The 23,001-nt window shown below is 41.6% G+C and overlaps 1 protein-coding gene across 1 annotated transcript in view; it reads left to right on the top strand.

The window, feature by feature from the left end:
• Myo1d (myosin ID) overlaps nt 1-23,001 on the top strand; it is a 290,963-nt gene that overhangs the window by 153,084 nt on the left and 114,878 nt on the right. The window contains exon 17 of the mRNA XM_050128640.1: nt 21,012-21,235. Within this exon, the coding sequence (XP_049984597.1) occupies nt 21,012-21,235 (224 nt within the window). The remainder of the gene's footprint in view (nt 1-21,011; nt 21,236-23,001) is intronic.

A 23,001-nucleotide genomic window follows, 5' to 3' on the forward strand; every position in this document is an offset into this window, starting at 1 on the left:
TCATGAAGGAAATCAGTCCTCTATCTCTTCCAGCTTCTGGTAGATACTTCCCTTCTGTGGCTGTGGGTGCATTACTCCAGTCTCTGTCCTTGCCATCTACCTTCATGGAAACAGTGCTATCTGTTCTTTTTTTATTTATTTATTTTTTATTTTTTTAATTAATTTATTTATTTATTATGTACACAATATTCTGTGTGTGTATGCCTGCAGGCCAAAAGAGGGCACCAGACCTCATTACAGATGGTTGTGAGCCACCATGTGGTTGCTGGGAATTGAACTCAGGAACTTGGGAAGAGCAGGCAATGCTCTTAACCGCTGAGCCATCTCTCCAGCCCAGTGCTATCTGTTCTTGCATCTTCAATTCTCCCACCGCCACATCCTTGTGAATTATGTGACTTCATTTAGGGTCCAGCCAGATAATCCAGGATATTCAACCTGTGTCAAAATCCTCAATCATATAAACTCTTAAGACTCTTTATTACCATGTAAAATATGTACAGTATTAATAGCAATTATCTCTTAAAAACTCAACCTAAAAATATTGTTGTGTAATTCCTTTGGTCAGAAACATCTGGACTAAGTCGTGTCACCTGGGTTCTTCAGTGCCGTTTAGCAAGCCAACAGTCTGTCACCTAGCAAGGAATCGACAGACCAGTTTTCCCTTGTAAATTCACATGTGGGGTTCTTCACTATTCTTCTGAAACCTACTCTAGCAAACTTAGAGGGAAAGACATAAGGAAATTTATTTCTCTTTAAAGTGAGTTGAGCCTACTAGATAAATAGTGTCTGCCGTCACAGTCCTCTGCAGTGTGGAGACTGTGCTTATCTGTGGGACTGTTGAATAAAATTCCAGTTTTGTGTGTAAAGAACAGAAAGTAAGTTATTGTAAATTGACTCAGAGAGCTGTAGAAAACACCCTCAATGGTGGTGTTTTGTAAAGAAATGGCATTTTCCCACTAAGCATGTGCTGTCTGATTTCCTGTCAGCCACAATATATGAAGAAAAAAGGATGCGGGAGAGAAATGATTGTTGCATACACTGATTTCCTTCGCATGGTCTCATTTGAGTTTCTCTCATTTGAACTAGTGGAAGGTTCTTGGCTTTGCATTTGGAAACATCGAATAAAAATAGAAACAGGGTGGGGGTGCAGAAGCCATCAGGTCTTCAAAATTTCTTCCCAACTGATTGTCGGGTTTCTGCAATTGGAAAGAAGACATCTTTTAGAATCCATTACTCAGCCTACTGCACTACCTAGAACTTAGTGAACAGAGCAGCATGTGCGTCTTACTTTAGTGAAAGTATAGTTTTCTCTGGCTCTTATTAGGTGGTTAAGGGGCTGTGTTTCTCATGGTTTTAGTCTAACCAAATAAATATATTCCCAAATGAAAAGAACCTTGAAAACACTGTTCCATGATTTTTAAAGTTTAGAGGTTAAATAGCCACAAGCATGGAAACTCTTAAGATTCCCTGGGCCACCTGTTTCTGCAATGTCATGACTCTCAAGAGTCCATAGCCTACTGGGTCAACTCTCCAGAGGAAATTCCCAAGCAGCTGCAGTGAAGCCAGGGCTTTGCTAATGGCTGCATCTTCTCCTGTCACCTCTGCATAAAGTGCTGAGGAGCTAGCTAACCAAGCCTAGCATGAAGATGCCTTCTCTTTGGGGATGAGAATTTTAAAATAAGTATAATTTCATGTTATTTTTTTAATTTTATAAACTTTATTTTTAAAAACTTGGAAATAAAAAACCATACAGTCCTTACTATAGAAGTTCATTGAGTCATATAAACTTTAGGTCAATAATTTTGATATGTGATATGATGTTTTGTTTATAGATTTTTGTTAATTTCAGGACCAGTATATAACTAGTCAAGAAAATTGTTTATTTTGGTTTTTATAGAATTCTCAGTCTTCCCTCCCCCACTTCTCTTTAATCAAGTGTTAAAAGAAATTGTTTTCTCACAGGCCCAGTGAAGGCAGGAGCAATACTCAGTAGAGCTCATGGGCTTCTCCTCGGTCATTTCACTTCCAAAGAAAGAATAGCGGTGTACATCGTCCTTAGTCACTTGACGAATTGGATGCTGAATTTTGTCAAAAATAACAAAAAAGGAATTTTTCATTAGAATCCTAAAACTGAAATGAACAGGGAAGTAGGCACTTAACTTATAATGTCTGCAATTTATACTAGGAACCAGCTTAAGATGAAGATTTTACAGTTTTATTGAAATCCTTTTGCTGTGAAAGGAATGCTCCCCAAAACGCAAGCTTTTCCATTTGTCAACTCTCTCCGTGGCCAGTTGTCCTTCATGTCATTGTTTGCTCACACTAGACTGCTCTAGAACTGTGGCCAACATTGCTCTTGAAGTCCTCTACTTACAAAGAACATCCCTACAGCAGAACATGACTGCTGCCAAGTCTCTACTGTCATGAACATTTCAGAGTGGCTTGGCCCTTCCTCATGGATGTGTGCTAGGATGAAGTCTTCCTCCCAATCTCTGCTAACCCCTCAGGTACCGAGCCCTACTTGCAGGTCTTACTCCCATATGACCTTCTCCCAGACAAGCAACTCTCATGCATAATAAATACACTTGGTTTATCCAGGTCGATAATGATTAATTTAACACATGTATTTACCTCCAGGCACTCTTTGGAAATATAGGCCTGAGTGAGGCAAGAATAGACCTTGTCTTTGTGGAGCATACGTTCTAGTCAAGGAGTAAAACAAAACATGTGAACCAAGAAATAACTACAAAGTGTGTAATCATATGGAGGAAGGTCCCTCAGGACCAGGCTGCATGCCGCCAGGGTGGTCTGTGAAGACCTCTCTGAGGAGGCTTAAAGAATGGCAAGATCTGGCCTATGGATTAGATCAAAGAGAAAGAGGACTTAAGCCAGAGAAATATGCAGGCAAAGATCCTGCAAAGAAAAGGCTTGATCATTTGAAGGCCTTTGCTGCAGCACCCTGGCTGTGCCTGTGCTCCCATCACCTCGCACATGTCTGTTTCTTCAAGGCTCAGTGCAGCAGGGTTTATCTGTGGGCAAGGTGTCACCTGGAGCTTGGGTTTGGATTTAGTTTTCTGTAAGGACACCTGAGGGCAGCTATGGGAGAGGAGAGTTCCATGAAATATTCATCACAAGCAGTCAAGAGGAGAAAAAAAGACCAAAAAGGAAGGTAGATTTTGATGATCCTAAAATAATTCTTTGGATCATATACAGAAATAACTATAGGCAATTTAGTGCTGGTGTTTATTGGAAAGACTGAAGTTGAGGTAGGTGTTCCTGACTTTTCATTGAAACTACTGGCTTAACTGGTGTGTTAACTGTGGTTGACCCTCCACGATAATCAAATAATTGTATTGTGTAGGTACACACAGCTGTGTGTCTGTCTATAGCTGCTCATCTCCCCAGCTTATTTCCCACTGACTTTTTTTAAATCAATGACTTTTTGCACCTTTTCAGAGATATTTCTCATGAAAATTTGGTATAAACCCTTCTTAGTGCCTGACCAGAAGGGAGCTGATTAACACCCTGCCTACTCACATAGAAGTGGGTCCACCATTGCTATGGCCATCAGCTGTAGCTGGCAACCAATTTGCATTCCAAAGAATCTAGAGCTCTTATGGGCACTCCACGTTTTTAAATTATGGGTGATCTTCAGAATGTACACTACCAAATGCCATCCATGGGGTGATTATGAGATAAAAGCCAAACTGGGTGGTGGTATCTCACACCTTTAACCCCAGCACTTGGGAGGCAGGTGGATCTCTGAATTCAAGGCCAACCTGGTCAACACAGTAAGTTCAAGGACAAGCTCCAAAAGCTACAGAGAAATCCTGTCTTGAAAAAAAAACCAGAGAGAGAGAGAGAGAGAGACAAAGAGACAGTCAGTGAGACAGAGAGAGATACATGTCCTGGCCATGAGTCCTCCCATCCCCACGTAGCCTATATCTTAAGAAAAGCATAAAATCATTTTATGGATTCATACTTGATTTTAATGAGGGACAGCATTTCTAAACATAGCAGCAACCGAAGAATTGAGAAAGCCAGATGTTGACAGCTGTTCCTGCCCCGACACTTACAGCTCTTAATTCTCAAAGCATATCACTACAGCATTCTGGTTGAGTTGCAGAAACAGAAAATTGCTGCCCAGACTGGCATAGGAAATACCACCTTCTTGCTTGATCTCGCGCCCCCTTGTGGTTGCAAGATTGTAGTTAGTAATTGCAGCAACCAAGCTTAGTTCAGGAGAGAAGCACTACTAAATCCTTGGACAGTTTCAGAAGACATGGGAGGAGTGGAGCTTTTGTTTTGTTTTGATTTTCACAAGAAACACTGAGTGAAATTCTTGTCCTGTTTTACTGTCATGAACTAATAATTATATCAAAGATGTGGTAAAAGGCAACTGCAGTCCTAGGAAATATAAAAGAAGGCCAGCTTATTTCACATACAAAAAATCTTACAGTTGCTATATAACATTGTAAGCATGCAATGGTTTTTAAAAAAAATGAGGAAACTGTTTTCAAAAGAAAAATTTCAAGTCAGGCATGGTGGTACAAACCTGTAATACCAGCACTCTAGGAAATGAGACAGGATGATCCTGAGCTTGCGGCCAGCCTGAATTACTCAGTGAGACCCTGTCTAAAAATATTTGGGGGAGAAGGGTGGATAGGGAGATCCACCCTTAGTGGTTAAAGTGCTTTGTGAGGGCCAGAGTTTGGATCTCCAGAACCCGTGTAAAATGCTAGATGGCTGTGGTGGTCCACCTGTAATTCCAGCATCTAAATGCACAGAGATAAGAGATCCCAAGAGCAAGCTCACAGAGAGACTAGCTTTATCAATAAGCTCTGGCTTTGCTTCAATAAATCAAGTGGAAGTTAAGGATGATTTCCTGCGTGAACTGGGCATCTACACGCACGGAACCCTCTTGCACGTATACATATACACACATCTGAAAATGGTAAAAAAAAAAAAAGTTTTCAATTGAATAGTGGGATTTTTAATTGAATAACACTATATTAAAGTAGTTTAATCATTATAATATCAGTTTAACTGGTTCTCTGTAACTGTTTATTGGCAGAACACTATTGCTCAAGCTAAGCATTCATGATAGAGATGTATTGATATATGCCTTAAACATACCCCACATATATCTCCTGCTTTTTTATTTGGAAATGAGTACTGCTGAAAACTCAATTCCAGTTCTAGAAACCTTGTTATGAACAATTTGTGTGCATGAGTTTATATATGAGGACAATGCTATTTATAACTGCAAGAAAGAAAACACCAGTAATAGCTCACAACAGGGTGTTGGTTAGGTGTTCCATTGGACCATCCAGACCCACATTATAGGATATAAGATCACATAGACAAGCAAAAACCATTACAGACCATGTGATAATTGTTATATGACCTCATTTTATATGGAATTATATGTAAATGTAAAAGAAAAGCAAACACACTTGACTTTGTTTCTTAAAACGTAATGACTTCCATAAGGCAGCATAACATAAAGAGTCCCAGCGTATTTACTGGAAAAATATTTAAAACATGACTAACAAGAATATGGTCTTCATTTGTAAAGACCCTACACAAATGAAGAGGTAATTGAAAGCTAAGAGAAACTGATGTGGGATGTCCTTGTATATGCCGTGCTTATTGCAGTGCAGAACAGGGCAAAACGGGCGAGAAACATGGGGGGGAGGTCTGCTAAACATGTACTTGGCCCCACGTTGGGTGCCAGATGAAGAGGAAACATGTCAAATGGGGGAAACACAAATTTAAAAAAATCCCACACTAGCTCCTAATATGGTTTAATAAGGGGTTCTTTATTTAAAAAAAAAAAACTCACAAATCACAACAAAAAACTAAAACAAAATCCAACATCTAGGTGTGACAGACGAGGAGTAAGAGAGCTAGCGGGCAATCCCACAGGCTTTTTGGTATCCAAAGCCATGCCCAACCTGGTCCAGCCTCTCAAAGGCCAATGGTTAAAAGAGGTTCTCCCTCAAGAAACAAGTAAAAGAAATGCACAGATTTAAAAATGCAAATGATGGATGAACTATGAGTTTATGTGTAAAGGGATAGATGGCAACAGTAATAGAAGTTGGTTGAAAAATCAATCATTCTTGTTAGCATTATTTTATGTTTTTAATAACTAGGAACCTTAAATTTCAAAAATACGTTTCTTTGGAACGAAATAGATAATAGGATTTTTCAAAATTATAAGTATAAGGTCATCTTTTCAGTAGAATTTTTTGTATTTTTGTTTTATTTTAATTTGTATTTTGTTTTTGTTTTGAGATGGAGTCTAATGTAGCCCAGGATGGCCTCCAATTCACAAGGTTAAAAAAAAAGATGATCATGCTGCCTCTACCCCCACCCCCATACACACACATACATGCACAGAGCTGAGAATACAGGCATACATACACACACATGGAGCTGAGAATACAGGCATATAAACACACACACACATACACAAATGGAGCTGAGTGCAGGCACACAGTACCATGTATGTTTTATGCAGGGTTAGAGATCAAGCCCAGGGACCTCATGTATGCTGGACAAGCACTCTATCAACTGAGCTACTTCCTTAGCCCAGGATTTTCATTATAAAGACAGTTAACATCTTTGTGCAGATATAACACTTGGATATTACTGAGCAAGTTCAGTATTTCCCTTTAACTGTATGTTTCAAGTATAGTGGCATTTCTTTGTAGCAGCACAGTGGTCTATCATGAAGTGCTTGATGCACTGATTATGTCCTCGCCTGTATGATAAGTCATGTGCCCAGAGGTAGTCCCAGAGCAGTATCTTGTTGTAATTTACTGGTGAGTAGTATCGGTCCTCTTATTTGGCCTTTCTATGTTCAACTTGTTTGTATGTGCTTGCACTGTCGAAAGTCCATAATGAGTTCTTTTAACTGTATTCCTCCCTTAACATCAGTTACAATCTAAGAAAGGAAGTAATAAAGACAAAGCGTATTTAACTTCTAGGTTACGTAAATAAGAGGTCATTCCCTTTCCTTGGGATCTGGAATCCTCTCTCAAGAAGTGTATTCATCCAGCTTCATTATCATAGTGGTTAATGGTGCTATGTTGGGATGCCAAGCTATGTTCAGGAACTCTGGTTTCTCAACAAACAACCTTCTGGCACAGTTGCCTACTCCAGAGCCAAGCTACTAGCAAGAGCTGTGAATATCATTTGAACTTCTCTGCAGAAGCTTGGTTCATAGGGCTGAAACATGTTCTCAAACCAAGCATTTAAGAAGGGAAGTGTGTTAATGTATGCCTAGAATTACCTAAGGTTTATTTCCCACTTTTTATGATGAATTATTAATAAAGGAAACGAAACAGCACATTTACAATCAGGCCAAGACTGTCTTCTTAAAAATACCTGTCCTTAACTTGTCAGATGCCTAGTACGAGAGGAGTACCAGTGCACTGTGTTCCCACACCCCTGGGCCATGGCAGAAGAGACCTTTGAGGAGGCACGTACTATGATCAGGAGTTGTTATGTCAGTGGGAAAGTCCCTTTTTAACCATCCAGTGTAAGATTTCAAGGGTAGAACCAGTCAGGGAGCTGTCCACCTGAGCAGTGCTGGACTTCCGAGCAGCAATCTTGCTCTGAAGTACTGAACACTTTATATCGCCGGAGCCTTTTACAGCGTTTTTGTTTTGTTTTTTATCTCAAATTTTAATTTAAATTTCTAATTTTTTTAAAATTTCACATACCATCTCCTTCCCCCATTCCTCTACCTCCCTCCCATCCCTACCCCCTATCCACTCCTCAGAGGGGGTAAGGCCTCCCTTGAGGAGTCAACTAAGTCTGGCATACCAAGTTGAGGCAGGATCAAACCCCTCTCCCCCTGAGCTAATCAAGGTATCCCACCATAGCAAATGAGCTCCAAAAATCTATCTCATATACCAGGATAAATCCTGGACCCACTGCCAGTGCCTCCCCCACAACAGATCAAGCCACATAACTATCACCCACATTCAGAGGGTCTAGTTCAATCCCATGTGCAGGTTCCCCAGCTGTCAGTCCAGAGTCCATGTGCTCTCACTAACTTGGGTCAGCTGTCTCTGTGGTTTTCCCCATTATGATCTTGATCCCCCCACCCCTTGCTCATGTGATCACTCCTTACTCTTCTCAGCTGAACTCCAGGAGCTCAGCCCAGTCACTGCATCTGCTTCCATCAGTTACTGGATGTAGGTTCTATGATAACAATTAGGGTAGTCACTAATCTGATTATAGGGGAAGGTCTGTTCAGGCACCCTCTCCACTATCCAGAGCCTCAGAGAAGCTAGGTAGAAAGGAGAACCCTAAGAGGGACACCACACATGGAGAGGGCCCAGGAAGGTGAAATAGTTAAGATCTCCTGGGTAAACTGGGAGGTGAGGGTAGAAGAGATGGGAACGTGAGGACTCGAGAAGGTCGAATTGGTTGAGGACAGAGTGGGAGAACAATGAAAGAGATCTGTTGATAGAGGGAGCCATTATGAGGTTAGGGAGAAGTTCCCAGGAATCCACAAGGACGACCCAGTTAAAGAGGTTTTTAAGAAAAAGCAATAATAATGAAAGGTCAGGCATGGCAATTAATTGCAATACTCAGAAGGCAGAGGCAAGCAGACTCTGTGAGTTCTAGGGCAACCAGAGCTACATAGTGAGACTGTCTTGAAAAGGAGGTAGAGTTGGGAAGTGGGCTTCTAATAACAGTTAATCAAATGTATTGTGTGTTTGGCCACACTCACCATTTCCCCCTCCTATCCTCCTCCCTACTAGTTTTCCTCCTCTTCTCAAATAGACCCCTTCTACATTCATAGTGTGTGTGTGTGTGAGAGAGAGAGAGGGGGGGGGATCCTCATATGAGAAAGACATGGTATTATTTCATTTAGTGTGTGATCCTCAGTTCCATCAGCTTTCCTACCAGTGAGATCGTCTCATTCTCCATAACTGAAGAAAATTCCATGGTGTGTACACACTGCATTTTCTGTGGATGTTCCTCTGTTATAGACACTGGCCTGATTTTGTGTCCCTATTACTGAGGATAATGTCTTACTTAGTAAACATGACCAGGCACTGCCGTAGCCTGCTGGCTTAGATCTTACTTTTTTTTAAGGAGTTGGTTGTTTCTAGTATCCTCAGGAATACAGAAATACACAGGTGTCTCATCTTCCCTTTCTGCTCCCTCAAGAAGTCACCTGTACCACAGGCATTTGACAACGGCTTATAGAATGAAAAAGACATCCATAGGTTTTAGGTACATCTCTAGCTACCATAATATTTTACAAGTCAAAAAAATGAAGGAGAAAATAATCTAAATGCCAGTGTTTTATAATGATACAAAGTATTTTCCAACTAATACAGCAATAGAAATATTCATTGATATTTAGATGTGGAAACTTAAGTTGCCTGAAAGATAATTATTATTATTATTATTGCTGGAGTCTAACACTCATGCCTTTAGGCATATAGTAAATGTAGTTTGTTCTTTTTCCCATTAAAAATGAATTATTGTTTATGAATATTTAGTATCTCAATTGGACCGATATGCTAAGAAGTAAAATAATTACTAATTTCAAATACCATGTCTTTCCCCCATGATGTTCATAGTTAATTTTTAGTTAACTTTTTTTATGAGTGCTAAGTGAAAATAGCTTAGCTATCATTTAGTCTACTCTCTTTATATTGCCAAAATTTAAATCATATATTTTCATACATCAGAGCCATTTTCCAAAGAGCAGTTTCACTCTCTTATGGAAGCCCTGACTCTAATTCCACACAGTCCATTGGAGCACAGTGGAGAGAGCCATAAGTCACAACATTTCCCTTCATAGCCATGAGCTAAGCCAGAACTCTTGAGGTATATAGCTTGTCCACAAACCTTGCTCTACCTTTTGGTAAGTGCCTTAGCTGCGGTGTGTAGATTTCTTTCCATCTCTCTTTACCACAGCCTTGTACCTCTGCTCATGAAAGCTGCACCACGAAAGTTCTGTTTGTGCTGTAGAAAGACTTTGGATTTGGGGATTGTCTGCCTTCACAGGAAGAATGTAGACTGGGCTACATTTGATTGTTACAGAAAGCTCAAAGAGAAAATGAAGTGATAAGCACTGCTCTATGTACACTGCACTTGCTTCCAGTGTGGCTCCTTTGGGAGACGCTATGATACAGTTTCAGGATTTGCTGTGAGATCCGGTGCACATCACTCAAAACATCTGTCTATTTAGACCACTAAGAGAATTAAACGAGATAGCATGTGTAAATCACCTTATATAGCATCCAGCACATGCCTTGCACTCTCCCCTTCCCCCAGTCCTCCAGCTGATGAACCCAGTTAGTTGTTATATAAAGGACTCTGGTTCGATGAGTAAGATGCTCCACTGATAGAAAATTTAAGGTCACTCTCTCCTCGCTGCTCTTCAGAAGAGGCAAGCGGGTTTTTGCCTCTCTCTCTTTCTCTCTCTCTGTCTCTCTCTCTCTCTCTGTCTTTCTGTGTGTGTGTGTGTGTGTGTGTGTAACATACACACATGTAAAGACCATTTTCACTTATGGAAATTTTGTTAGAATATATCCTATTTCTCCTCTGTCACTTAAAAATCTTAATTTGTTTATTTTGAGGTGGTTATAGATTTATAGAAAACTTACAAGGTTAATATAAACAATTCCTGTGCATATACCTTTTACCTAGCTGCCCCAAAAGTTAAAAAAGTTTTTATATTTACTTTGCCATGCTTGTTCTTAGGTCTCTGTGTATGTCTATGAAGATGCTCACAGAGGCAGAGCTAGATTCAGATTTTTTTTTGTGTACATACACACTTGGCTATTTAAAGGGAATTCCACATATTATGTGTCCATTGCCATAATACTTCATCATGTTTCCTAAAAACAAAGACATTTTCTTCCATAGCTATAATACAGCTATTAAAATTGGACAATGTTGATATAGTTTTGTAAGCATTTACTCAATTAGAGAAAGTGTATCTTTTTTTAGTATGCTTGGTCCATTTTCTGGTATAACTAGTCTTTATTTCATTCTTTGAATAATTGTCTTTGTTTTAATGCAGTGTTTTCTGAACAGGTAAATAAATAAACAAACAAACAAATAAATAAATAAATTTTAAAAATATATGATCCTTTGGAAATTGTAAAGGAGGGATAACTTTTCCCCTCCACCCATCATAGTCTAGCAGCTGGGGCCTATAAGATCAATGAGCAAATTAGCAGAAGAAAAGCACACAATTTTTAGTGATACTAATGTTTTATATGCATAGGAGCTTTATAGAAAGAAAATAGTGAAAACCCTAAATTGAGAAGTGATTTGATGAGGCACCGCCTCAGCAAAGCAATACAGTGTGCACTAGGCAAGAGAAGGGGGCCTTGGGGTCACAGGGCAGTGCCTGGGCAGGCAGTGAGGCAGCGAGAGCTAGAGGAGAGAGCAAACGGAAGATGAGAAGTCCTGATGCAAGCCCTTTGAGTAGAGAGCCTTCCTTGCTGAGCCGAGTATTCTTGTTTTCCTGGAAGAAGGAGGGTCTCTTTCTCATTGGAAAAACTTAGGACCTACTTTCAAGCAGGTGGTGGAGGGCAGAGAGCCTTCCCGAATTTGCTTTTCTTGGTCTCTTTCCCTGTGCCAAAGTACCATGTTTTAGAGAAGCACATCCTGATTGTGTTAAAAATGAGGTGTCTATATATACAGAAATGTCTTTAGTCAATATATGTTAAAAATACAAGTGTTATATAATGCATGTGAGAGGCTTATGTATCTAGAACATCTCAGGGCATCTAATATGCTAATGTGAGTTGTAAATTTCCAAAAAAGGAGTTCCGGTATCCAGCTTTTCCAAACTTAATGAATATTAAACCCTACTTTAAAGGAACAATTCAAAAAAGCCTGTTTCAGAATTTCGTATGAGGACTCTACAAAAGATAGATGTACCTTTGGCTGGTTCTGGGTTTTTAAGTATCTAGGAAACGATTCAGAACTGAAAACATTTGTAGGGATCTGACCCAAAGGTGTAGTAGGTAATTTTTTTTAAGGAAGACAAAATTGAAACATCCCACAACACCACTTTGTATAATCTCAGATTCATAAGACTTGACCAAAACACCAGTGTAGAGGTGGTCTTGACGCGAAAGATTGTAGAAGTGAGCTATCAGTTTTGTACTTTAGCTTTAAAGAAACTAAACCAAACAAAAGCAAGCAGTCACTTCAATACAGCTCCACAGAGTATTTCCTTTTGAACAAGATTGAGGCCTGATATCAGTTCCTCGGAATTACTAAGCCTGTTAACTGAAGCAATTTTGTTTTCTTTTGTCTGCAAAATGACTGCAGTTTAGGTTTAATGGGGCTAATGTTGAGATATACCCCTAGTAGTAACTGACCCAAAGGTCAGTGCTCCCTCGGATTAGAACTGCAAGGAGATTTTCAGGTCCTGTGGTTCCCACACTGGAGTCATTAGTGAGCAGCCGCAGTCTGCACACAAATGTCATCTAAGAGGTCTGAGCAAGGCTGTCCAGACTCAGTTACAGCGACTCAAGGACAGACTTTTTTTTTAATCTCTCAGTGTGTATGTGTGTGTGTGTGTGTGTGTGTGTGTGTGTGTGTGTGTGTGTGTGTTGGTGCAGATACCATACCACATATGTGGAAGTCATGGAATAACCTCCTCTCTCTCTCTCTCTCTCTCTCTCTCTCTCTCTCTCTGTGTGTGTGTGTCTCTGTCTCTCTCTCTCTCTCTCTCTGTGTCTCTCTCTCTCTTTCTCTCTCTCTGCTCTGTACCAAGCTAGCTAGCTCACAAATGCCCAGGATTCCTCTATATCTGCCTTCCATCTCTGTAGGAGCACTGGTGTTTCAGATGTCTGCTTCTGGCTTCACGTGGGTTGCAGGGATTCACACTTGGCTCCTCATGCTTGAATGTCACTTAACCCACTGAGCCAACTCTATCTCCGGCCCAAGATGGTTCTTTTTTTAAAAAAAAAAAATACCTCTTTTTATTTCACATGTGTTGGTGTTTTGCCTGCATGTATTATGTCTGGAGTTAAAGACAGCTGTGATCTGCTGTGTGGGTGCTGGGAATTGAACCCAGGTCCTCTGGAAGAACAGCCCATGCTCTTAACCACCTCTCCAGCTCCAGTTATTTATAAATTATGTTCTACCAGGCAGACCTCCCACCCCACCCTACCCCATGACAAGAGTTTGGTTCATCAGGACAACTTATAATGATAGCCACTCACATGAGCTTCTTTCTCTGTGTGTCCTTTTTTAAAATTGCTTTATGTTTGTTTATTGACTGAAGATCTAGTTAACTCGTTGCTTTTTTGATTTCCCATCAGTCATCTTTGAATATTATTAGTTTATATATAATGTTGAGGGACTTTGTTTCACGAATTATACTAAAAACATAAATTATACACACTAGACTTTATTTTGATACATACTAACCTGCCAATCTGATAAGAAAAAATGTCTTAAAATAGCACACTGGGTCTTTATTAATTTTGTTCCTCAAAGAGATATTTTAGGAAAAGGGGAATATTTTTCTGACTTTGAGCCTTGCTTTAAAATAACTCCTGGGAGAACAATACCATAGATGCAACGCGAAAGCAGGAAAGGGTCTACCAAGGGGAGGAGGGAATCCTCGGAGGAGCTAGAGGAAGGAAGTGGAGGAGGGGCAGGAACGAGGCATAACTCTGTTTTGTGTGTGAAAATACGGCTGCGAAACCCACTTCCTCCTGTGACAACCAGAACATTCATTTTTAAAGTCCTTCCTAGGGCTGGAGAGATGGCTTGAGGGGGAGCATTGGCTTTCCTTCAGATGTCCTAAGTTCAATTCCCAGTAAACACTTGGTGACTCACAACCATCTGAAATGAGATCTGGTGCCTTCTTCTGGCATGGAGGTGTATGCAGACAGAACAGTGTCTACATAATAAATAAAATAAGTCTTTTTTTTTAATCCTTCCTAAAAAGCCTAGAAGAGGCCAAATTGGATACAGCTGTCACACTCTAAGTTGGGTGGAGTATATGAGTACCAGCGATGAATTATATGTGTTTTACAGTTTGCTCAAATTCAACCTGGTACTTAAATACACCCTCTTAACCACTACCACTACCGTTCTTTAACAGATATAACCTGTCAAAGGAACTAGATGGGCATTTGAGTTTAGAAATGGAGAAAGGCCCTCTAAAAATTGTCCCTAAGTATGGATGGCCTAGGAAGCTTAATTTTGAAGAATTCTAGTTGTGGAAGCCAAGAGAATACCCACTTCAGAGAACACTAGAAAGGTCAGAGGTAGTGATTTGTACTAACCATAAGACAGAAAGGCCCAGTGCCCATGACAGCTAAAATAAAAATAAAAGCAGAACACATGAGGAAAGCTGGCCTCTTCTGAAGCTAAAGCAAAGGTTCATAATTGACCTGTAATGAGTGCCAGATGTTGCTTTGAGATGCCTGACTACTGAGGAAGTGTGAGCCAAAGGAAAACACAGAATCCAGATGTGATTCTGTGAAGCCCCTGGCTAAAGGTAGAGATGGCACTTATATCTGCTGTCCACTCCCCTGAAACGGCAGGGTAGTTCTGAACCTTAAAGCCACGGGGACAAGCAGAACTATAGTGCCCATGACAGCAGACAAGAGACAGGAACAGCTTTGGAAGTGAACCAGTGGTAACTCCTCCAGGAAGGTGAAGAAACTCAAGAGAGACTAGTAAAAAGATGAGTAAAGAATGGACCACCAGGGCTCCTATCAGACACAAAAAAAACTGGTAACTCCCTCAATCTCATCTCACAGATAGCACCCGCTTTACTGTCTGAAGACAGTGACTCAGACATGTCCTGGGCTTGGGGACACAGACTCAGGAGAAAGACACAATACTGTATTCAAGGGTATTGAATGAAAGGGTAGACAGTGAAAACAAACACACACCTTCCCTAGCTCTCCCTTACTCAGGGAAACCTAGTAGCAAAGAGAAAAGCACTTGGCCATATTTACATTCCAGAATCTCTTACAAATGGCTAGTCCCCAGCCACTGTAGGGAAGTTCACCATCCACAAAGCTCATGAACAGATCTTTTTCATTGTGCTGTTTTTGATATAGATAGCCAAAATTCCCAAACACCCAGGGAATGCTCTGGCACCAAACACTGAGTCCCAAGAAAATGGAAGAAAGGGTATACATATAAACGTAACAGGTGCAATATAGGAGCAGGGTGAATAGAAACCCTGAAAGATATATGATAAAGAAAAGTGAGATGTTGTGTGTGAAATAGGAACAATGTGCCTTCATTGGAATCTTCTACGAGCAAGGATGAGCTCCTTCCTGAGTGACTGCAGCATCCTTGGAATTGTCGTAGCAGTGAGAGACAATCACAAACAAAGACAAAGATCTCTTGCCTGGTAGAGCCTGGCTTCTAGAGGCTCCTCTAGAGCCTGAGCAGCGTTCCAGCAGGTCAGTGGCACAGTGTGCTGGACAGTGATGAGAGAAGAGAAGAAACTGAACGTAGGAAGAAAGGAGTCAAGGAGAGGAGACTAGGGACAAGTCGAACTCGTCGGCAGGATGGCAGCATCTGAACAAATACGCAGGGTAAAAAGTCACCCTTATGGCATCTGGGAGAAGATCATATCAGACAGGAAATAGCTAGCATGAAGGGCCTGGAGGGGCGGGGGGTTCCTGGATAGTTCAGGGTGCAGCCCAGAAACTAGTGTGGCTAGAACAAGACAGGGAGAAGGAGGACAGCAGGAGATGGGGACAGGCAGGGAGTAGTGCTAGGTAGGCCATTGAAGGGCTGTGGCTTATGTCATAAGGGACATGGATCTGGCAGATTTTAAAGGATCACTGGCTGCTGTGGGAGATTTGGCCCCTGAGTAGGTAGGGTGTGCACAGTGGTGCCCTGGGTATCCCTGTGGGATACTCCTGCTTCCCTCTGGCCCTTTCCTGTGGCTCTGCTCTCCACATTCTTCCTTCTGCTTAGCCAGGACATGTCCTCTAGTATCTGGCTAGTCCTCCTTAGATCTTTATATGCACTTCTCTTCTGATGACCCAGCCTGACTCCATCTTATAGTAGTAGTCATTTCTGTTACAAGTTCAAAATAAGTTCATTTCTATGTACTAGAAAACTTGCATTTAACTGTGCCTTGACCCATTTTCTGGAACTTGACATGTTCCATACGTAATACCCTGACCATCACTCTGCTAAGATGTTCTGCCAAGTTCCTATGTAACCAAAATTCTCTTGGAAGTCCCCTAGTCTTGCAGTTTGGGGACTATTAAAAACCCCACTTCTCCTATGTTTAGGGCTGACCTCTCAAATCCCACATTTAGGGAGAATCAGTTGCCTGACAAGCTATATTGTACACATATAATAAAACTTGCTATAAATTTAGCTAATTTGGGTGATGCTTTTTATTCTATTTCCATGGGACTAAAACTTCCTTCCAAAACGTCTTGTTTTTTTTTTCTTTTTGATTGTTTCTTTGTTTTGTTTTGAGGCAGGATCTCATTTTTAAAATATTAATATGCAGCTGGGCATAACACCACCACCTGTTAAAATGCTTTTAACTGGGCATGTAGTAGTCCATATCTGTAATCCCAGTGCTCGGAAGGTAGAAGCCCGTCCTTGATTGCATAGGGGGTTTGAGACCAGTCTGAGACCAGCCTGGACGACATCAGACCCCATCAAAAGGATAAACAAAGAATGCTTTCAGTGGGTTCCCTTGTAGTTTGAACCTTTCAGGCATGTGCAAACAAGTAGTAAGCATTTGATTATGGAATTTAACATTTAATCTTCTGCTTTCTAAATTCTGTCATCAAGCAAAGTCCTCTACAGAGGAAAACTTCATGTGACGTTTGAACAAACCAGCAGTAGAGCTGGAGAAGTGGCTCAGCAGTAAAGAACACTTCTCGCTCTTGCAGAGGACCCAGGTTCAGTTCCCAGCAACGACATGGTGGTTTGCAACATCTGTCACTCCAGTTCTGGGGGACCTGACACCCTCTTCTGACCTCCAAGGGCTCCAAGCACACATGTGGTGTACACACTTGCAGGTCAAATGCAGGCAAACTCATAAAATGAATAAATCTAACTTTTTTCTAAAATTAATAAAAAAAAAAAGCTTGTGCAGCTTTAAACAGAGATGAAAAATGGAAAACTATTATACCTTAATCTTCTTCTTTTGTCTTTTTGGTTTTTTGTTTGTTTGTTTGTTTGTTTTGATACGGGATTTCTCTGTGTAACCCTAACCCTGACTCTCCTGGAACTTATTCTGTAGAGCACCTCAAAATCAGAGATTCGCCTGCCTCTGTCTCTAAAGGTGCTGAGAATAAAGGTCTGCACCACCACACCTGGCCTACACCATAATTTTCATACTGCTAATCCTTAGAGGGAAAGTCAGCAGCAACTCCTCCACACAGACACATGAGCGTTCATGGGACAGTCTTTTTTCCCCCATGGGACAGTCTTAATGAGATGCTGTGTTTGCAAAGCAGGAACAATACACTTTCCAAGTAAATGTCATACTATAATTATGAGGGAAAATGCATGAGCTACTTTCTCCAAGGAGTCCTAAAGAATGTGTCCTCAACTCTGAAGCCAAACAGGTACAACTTCATATTATAAACTTACAGAAGTGTCATCCAAAAAGAAAAAAAGAAAAAAGAAAAATTGGACCCAACTGGAAAAGGGCACCAAAAAAAAATCAATATATTCTTCAAAAAGAAAAATGGAGCATGGAGAAGTGCAGGGGCATTCTGAAAAGTCACGGCTGCTTTCAAAGGGTCAGCATTCACTATTAAAACAGAGCCAAGGGGAGCTTAGAATGCCCAGCCCTCTGCTGAGAGCCTTTCTTCCCCAGTCGAGAAGAGTTGGCAGGGCTTTCTGTCTTCCCTGCCTCTGGTATCCAGAAGTGGGACTACTAGCAGTTATTGTTACCGGACCAAGAAATGCTCTCTAGATATGGAAAATGAATATCAAGTCACGGGCCACATATCTCCAGACTTAGTGAAGTGTTTATTTCTAAAAAGTTACAAAAGACTATACCAACAGTGACCCAAAACCAAGACTCCCTTCCTGTCCTTGCTGGGTAGCTAGAAGACTGGGTACAGAATGCAAACTCTGGGTGCAGTCCATCTTGTAACACCCAATAGAGCAGCACTATTTGAGTGTGGACAAATGAATGTCTTACATTCACTAAAGAGTTTTCCGGTCACATTGACATGTGACAGAAGCAAAAACGTCTGCATTTACGGGGGGAAAAAAAGTCGTGCAGCCCGCCAGTGACAGAATAGACTTTGAAGCAGTCCTAGCAGCTGTGCTCAGCAAGCTCTGACAAAGACCAGGCACTGTCTCCCCGTCTCTCTTCACCCTCACAGCACTGAGGAGGTAAACACCATTGCCACCCAGTCTTACAGATAAGAAGTCTACGGTGCAGAAAAGATTTGCCCATGTCTGCTCAGCTGTTGTGAGTGCCCAGGCTTTGGACATGGTCACTCTGTGCCCAGAGTGCACTGCCAGCTACTCTGCCCCTGCACCCCAAGAAGTAGACATTTTAAGCAATTGCTTTATACTTGCAAGAATAATAAAGAGAAACCTAGCAACCATGTGGAAACTACTGCAGAGAAGGGAGCCAAGACAGAGAAAGACAGAAGCTCAAGCATCAGTAAGCCAGTCTGAAGACTGGTTTGTAAGCTTCAGGACCGGAGCTGTGCCACAGCCAAAGGAGTGGGTCACAGGGAACACCCCAAGAAAAAGATTCTGTGGATGCGCCTAGCAGTTGGAAAAGACCATCACTGGTCACTTGATGGACCTATGATAGCATTTGGTAAAAATTAACACAAGATGTACTAAAAAGTTAAGTCAGAAGTTTTAGAAATTTTACCCATAATTCTGAACTGAGTAAAAGCAAATTTATGAGGTAATGGGAGAATAACCATACTCCCTTGTCTATTTTATAAGTCCATTTTATATGTCATACATAATATAATGCAATACATATCTGTAAATTATTCAGTGGGTGGTATATGTAGAAAACATTGATATGACAGCTGTTGAGATGCCAGAAGTATGAGTGGTGCTGAGAGAGTTCCCACAACTGGAACAGGACAGTATGTGTATGTTATCTTCAGATATGACAATGGGTCCCAGAAACAGCAGTTAAAATAGTTTGTTGAAAATGAGCATATAAGGTAGAGAAGTAAGGGCAGGTGTCAGGGAAAGGGCTACTGTCTTTTAATCTAAGCATTTTTACACTTTTTTTTTTCGAACATCCAAACCCTAGATAAACCAACAATACAAATGACCTTAAAGACTGTCCTTAAAAAGAGCACCCCTGGAATGTTTTTAAAGAATCTAACCAAAACTGTTTAAGAAAAAGCTTTATAAAATACTTCTTGGAAATTAAAAGATTGGCTTTGTATGGAGAATGGGCACCAGAGAACACTAATTTCTCCCCTCTGAAAAGCAAAGCCACAAACAGTATGAAACTTTAGTTTTGTCTAAGAAATTGAATCACACACTTCCACCCTCTAATTGTGTTCCTTTGGTTTCTCAAGATACCAAAGAAGGGGCCTTTATTTTAGCACTTGGGTGGGGGCGTAGCACAGCCATCTGTACAGCACATTCAGCTACAGGAAGGAGCCGCAGAGACTAAAAAGGGCTGCTGTGCCGACGCCACGTGAGAGAATGAGGTGGTTTTCATCACCTCGTTGTCTTCCAGCGCTGTTGATACATGAACTCTAGATTCCCATCACACGTTGCTCACGCACCATGTTTCCCTTATGTATTGCGGTTTTTCTTGACCCATCGGGCTCCTTTGATAACCTCCTCCCATGTGGTATGCAAACCAATCTGCGTGCACACACAGTGCCACGGGCTGCAGAGGGAGAACACTACCAGCACACGGCGAACACTGAGTCTGCAGGAAGACGGACTCAAAACAACTAAACAAAAGAACCGGTGCAAAGGTGTCTGAGGAGAATTTGGGGAGCACAGATGGGGATTCAAGAAGAAATGCAGGAAACCTGAGAGAGACTGGAGAACACACACTTGTAGGTTTTAAATTCAGGGTCAGGGACAAGGAGGGAAATAAGACAAGTAGCCCAAGGACAGGACTGGGTGGTAAAGCAGAGCAGTGACCAGCAAGGGAGTTCTGGGGGTAGAGTGTAGCAGAAAAAGTGGGTAGTCATTTGAGATCACAAAGACTCTGCAGCAGACAAGAACAGAAAAGGGAAACAGTAGGGAAGAAAGCAGATTTGGTGGTTGAGAGACTGTGTAGGGTAAAAGCCCTTGATCAAAGATCACATCAAATTCAGCTTTGCTCAAGCGATTATATTTGCTCAAGACAAAATAGGAGTACCTGGATACAGGATCTTAGGGGAAAAATAAGTATCTCTGATTTGATGTTTGGGCTTTTATATATTGCCTGATCAACTTCCGAGTTGCTGAAATAGACAAGAAAACTTCATATGATATTGATGATCTCTCTGGCCCTTTCCCCCTGGAATATATTAAATTCTCAGGACTTTATCTCATGCCTAGAGAGGGTGGGAGCGTAGGCTTTGTGTAAGTAAATCCGGTTGCAAACCCAAAGTGGCGTTCCACTTAGCACCGGTGAGTGTGATCTGTGTAAAGCTCCGTTTCCTGAAGCACTGGAGATGCGTATGGCGCTTGGCTCTGACTCATCTTACTTGACTTCAGCTTTCCTAAAATATTTATCTATCTACAGATACTTGCATTTTGGTTTTCTCCATTTCGTGACAATAAAGTTAAAACTGCCTTAAATACCACACACACTTCTCTGTAGAATTATGAGCGGCTAGGTCCTGGTTGGGGAGAGGAGGGTAGTTTGACCATGATTCCCAGCGCCATCTATTGGCGGTAGGTGGAATCAACAGACTTTGTCTTTGTTTCATTCACCAAGCAGGTTGCCAGCCCAGCTGGTTAAGCGGAGGAACCATCTGTAATGCCAAAGTCACCTACTACTCTACTCAGTCAGCCAGCAACATTTTCGGTTTTCTTTCTCTGTCTTGAAGGTGTGGCGTGGCACCCTGGCCCGAATGCGGTACAAGAGGACCAAGGCAGCTCTGACAATAATCAGGTACTACCGGCGCTATAAAGTGAAGTCGTACATCGACGAGGTATCCAGACGCTTCCACGGGGTCAAGACCATGAGAGACTACGGGAAGCATGTGAAGTGGCCCACCCCACCAAAAGTCCTGCGCCGCTTTGAGGAGGCCCTGCAGTCGATTTTCAATAGGTAAAAACTTGGCAAGTGCCACATTCCTGTGCAGTGGCACACTCCCAAATCCTCGGCCGTGGCATTGGCTCGGATCTTTGCTGCTGTGACATTTACCTCTCCTCCTATCTTGTGTTTGATCGATTTTGTTTTCAAAGGGCATCTGCTTTCCTCTCAAAGTAATGGAACTGCCAACGTGTTTTTCCTGTAGCACTTGACAGCAGCGTGCCACAACTCCTGGATCTAAGCCACATTTAAGATAAACTACCAGCATGCTGTCCCCCACTTCCTGTCATTAGCAAAAAACATAAATAACTTTCTTAAAAGCAACACACATACCTCAAACTAGCAAGTCGCATTGATCCTATGAGAGCTGCAGCTCAGTCCAGCTGTGCCTTAGACTCAGGAGCTCCTGAAGCCCTGATGCTGTAGGTCCACTCTGTTTGATGGACCTGAGCATGGGGCCCAGGCCTTTAACAGTTCCCCGGTGGCTTGAAAGTGCAGCGAAGGGAGAAAACAACTATTTTAAGCCATGCTTCTTTTTTTTCTTAAATAAATACCCAGGGAAACATTTGGACCTTCTCAACTGATTTTTTTTTTATGACCTGCCCTGAATCTAAGAGTGTCTTTGCCTAAGCCCTTCCTCCTCATTTTGAGCTTGTTTGTTGACAGCATGCATGCAGCAGAAACAGTTGCCCCTGCAGTGTCTTCAGAGAATTCTCCAGGCCCCCTGTAGACACTAGATTCTCAAGCTTCTAACATAGGATGCTTTCCTACTTTCTTTCTTTTCTTTTTATTTTTTTGAGATAGACTGTCTCTGTTATGTAATTCTGGCTGTCTGTATTTTCCTATATAAACCAGGCTGACTTCAAGCTCACAAGAGATTCACCTGCTCCTGCCTCCCAAGTGCTGGACTAAAGTGTTATAGCACTTTAGTAGCACCTGTATTCTTTAAACCATATCTGCACTTCTGTACATAATACAACCTAATTATTCTGTGTATGGCTGTTATTGCTGTGTTGTTTAGGGAGTAATAAGACAGAAGATCCCTACCGGTGTTCATCAGAGCTGCAGCCATTGTTGACACAACTCCACTAGCCATCTGCAGCCAGTTGAGCTCAAGGATACAGATGTGAAGTACTGCTGATATCTAGTGCTGTCTTAACTCTGATCATCTGGGGACATTAGCCAAACTAACAGATCCCAGATGTAGTCATGTGATATAATTGCTTTTAAAATACACTACTTGATATTCTGAATGTAGAAGAACTACGTTTAATTGTATGCTGAATCGGACCTCCATCTTCATTAATAGACTGTTTGGAAAGATAGAGAAGTCACATGACAGGAGACTCATGAATATGCATCTTATTTGTACTTTATAAAAACCATAAAGATGCAGCACTGTCGGTGCAGGCCCACAGCCATAACTACTTAGGAAGTTGGAGTAGGTGATGGAGGAAGGTCATTGGTTAATTATAATAAACCAACTGCTTGGCCTCATAGCTTAGAACATAGATGGGAGGAGTAAACAGAATAGAATTCTGGGCGGAAGAGGAAGTGAGGTCAGACTCTGCTCTGCTCCCGGACAGACCCAACAGCTCTGCTCTCTGGAGCAGAGACACCATGCTCCACTCTCCCAGGACGGACGGAGGCTAGAATCTTCCCGGTAAGCGCACCTTGGGGTGCTTACACGCATTATTAGAAATGGGCTAGTCCAGGTGCGAGAATTAGCCTGTAAGGGCTAGAGTTCATGGGCCAAGCAGTTCTTAAATGAATACAGTTTG

This window comes from Alexandromys fortis, unplaced genomic scaffold, assembly GCF_014885135.2.
Source record: "Alexandromys fortis isolate MF-2015 unplaced genomic scaffold, M_Fortis_MF-2015_v1.1 scaffold_80, whole genome shotgun sequence".
NCBI lineage: Eukaryota > Metazoa > Chordata > Mammalia > Rodentia > Cricetidae > Alexandromys > Alexandromys fortis.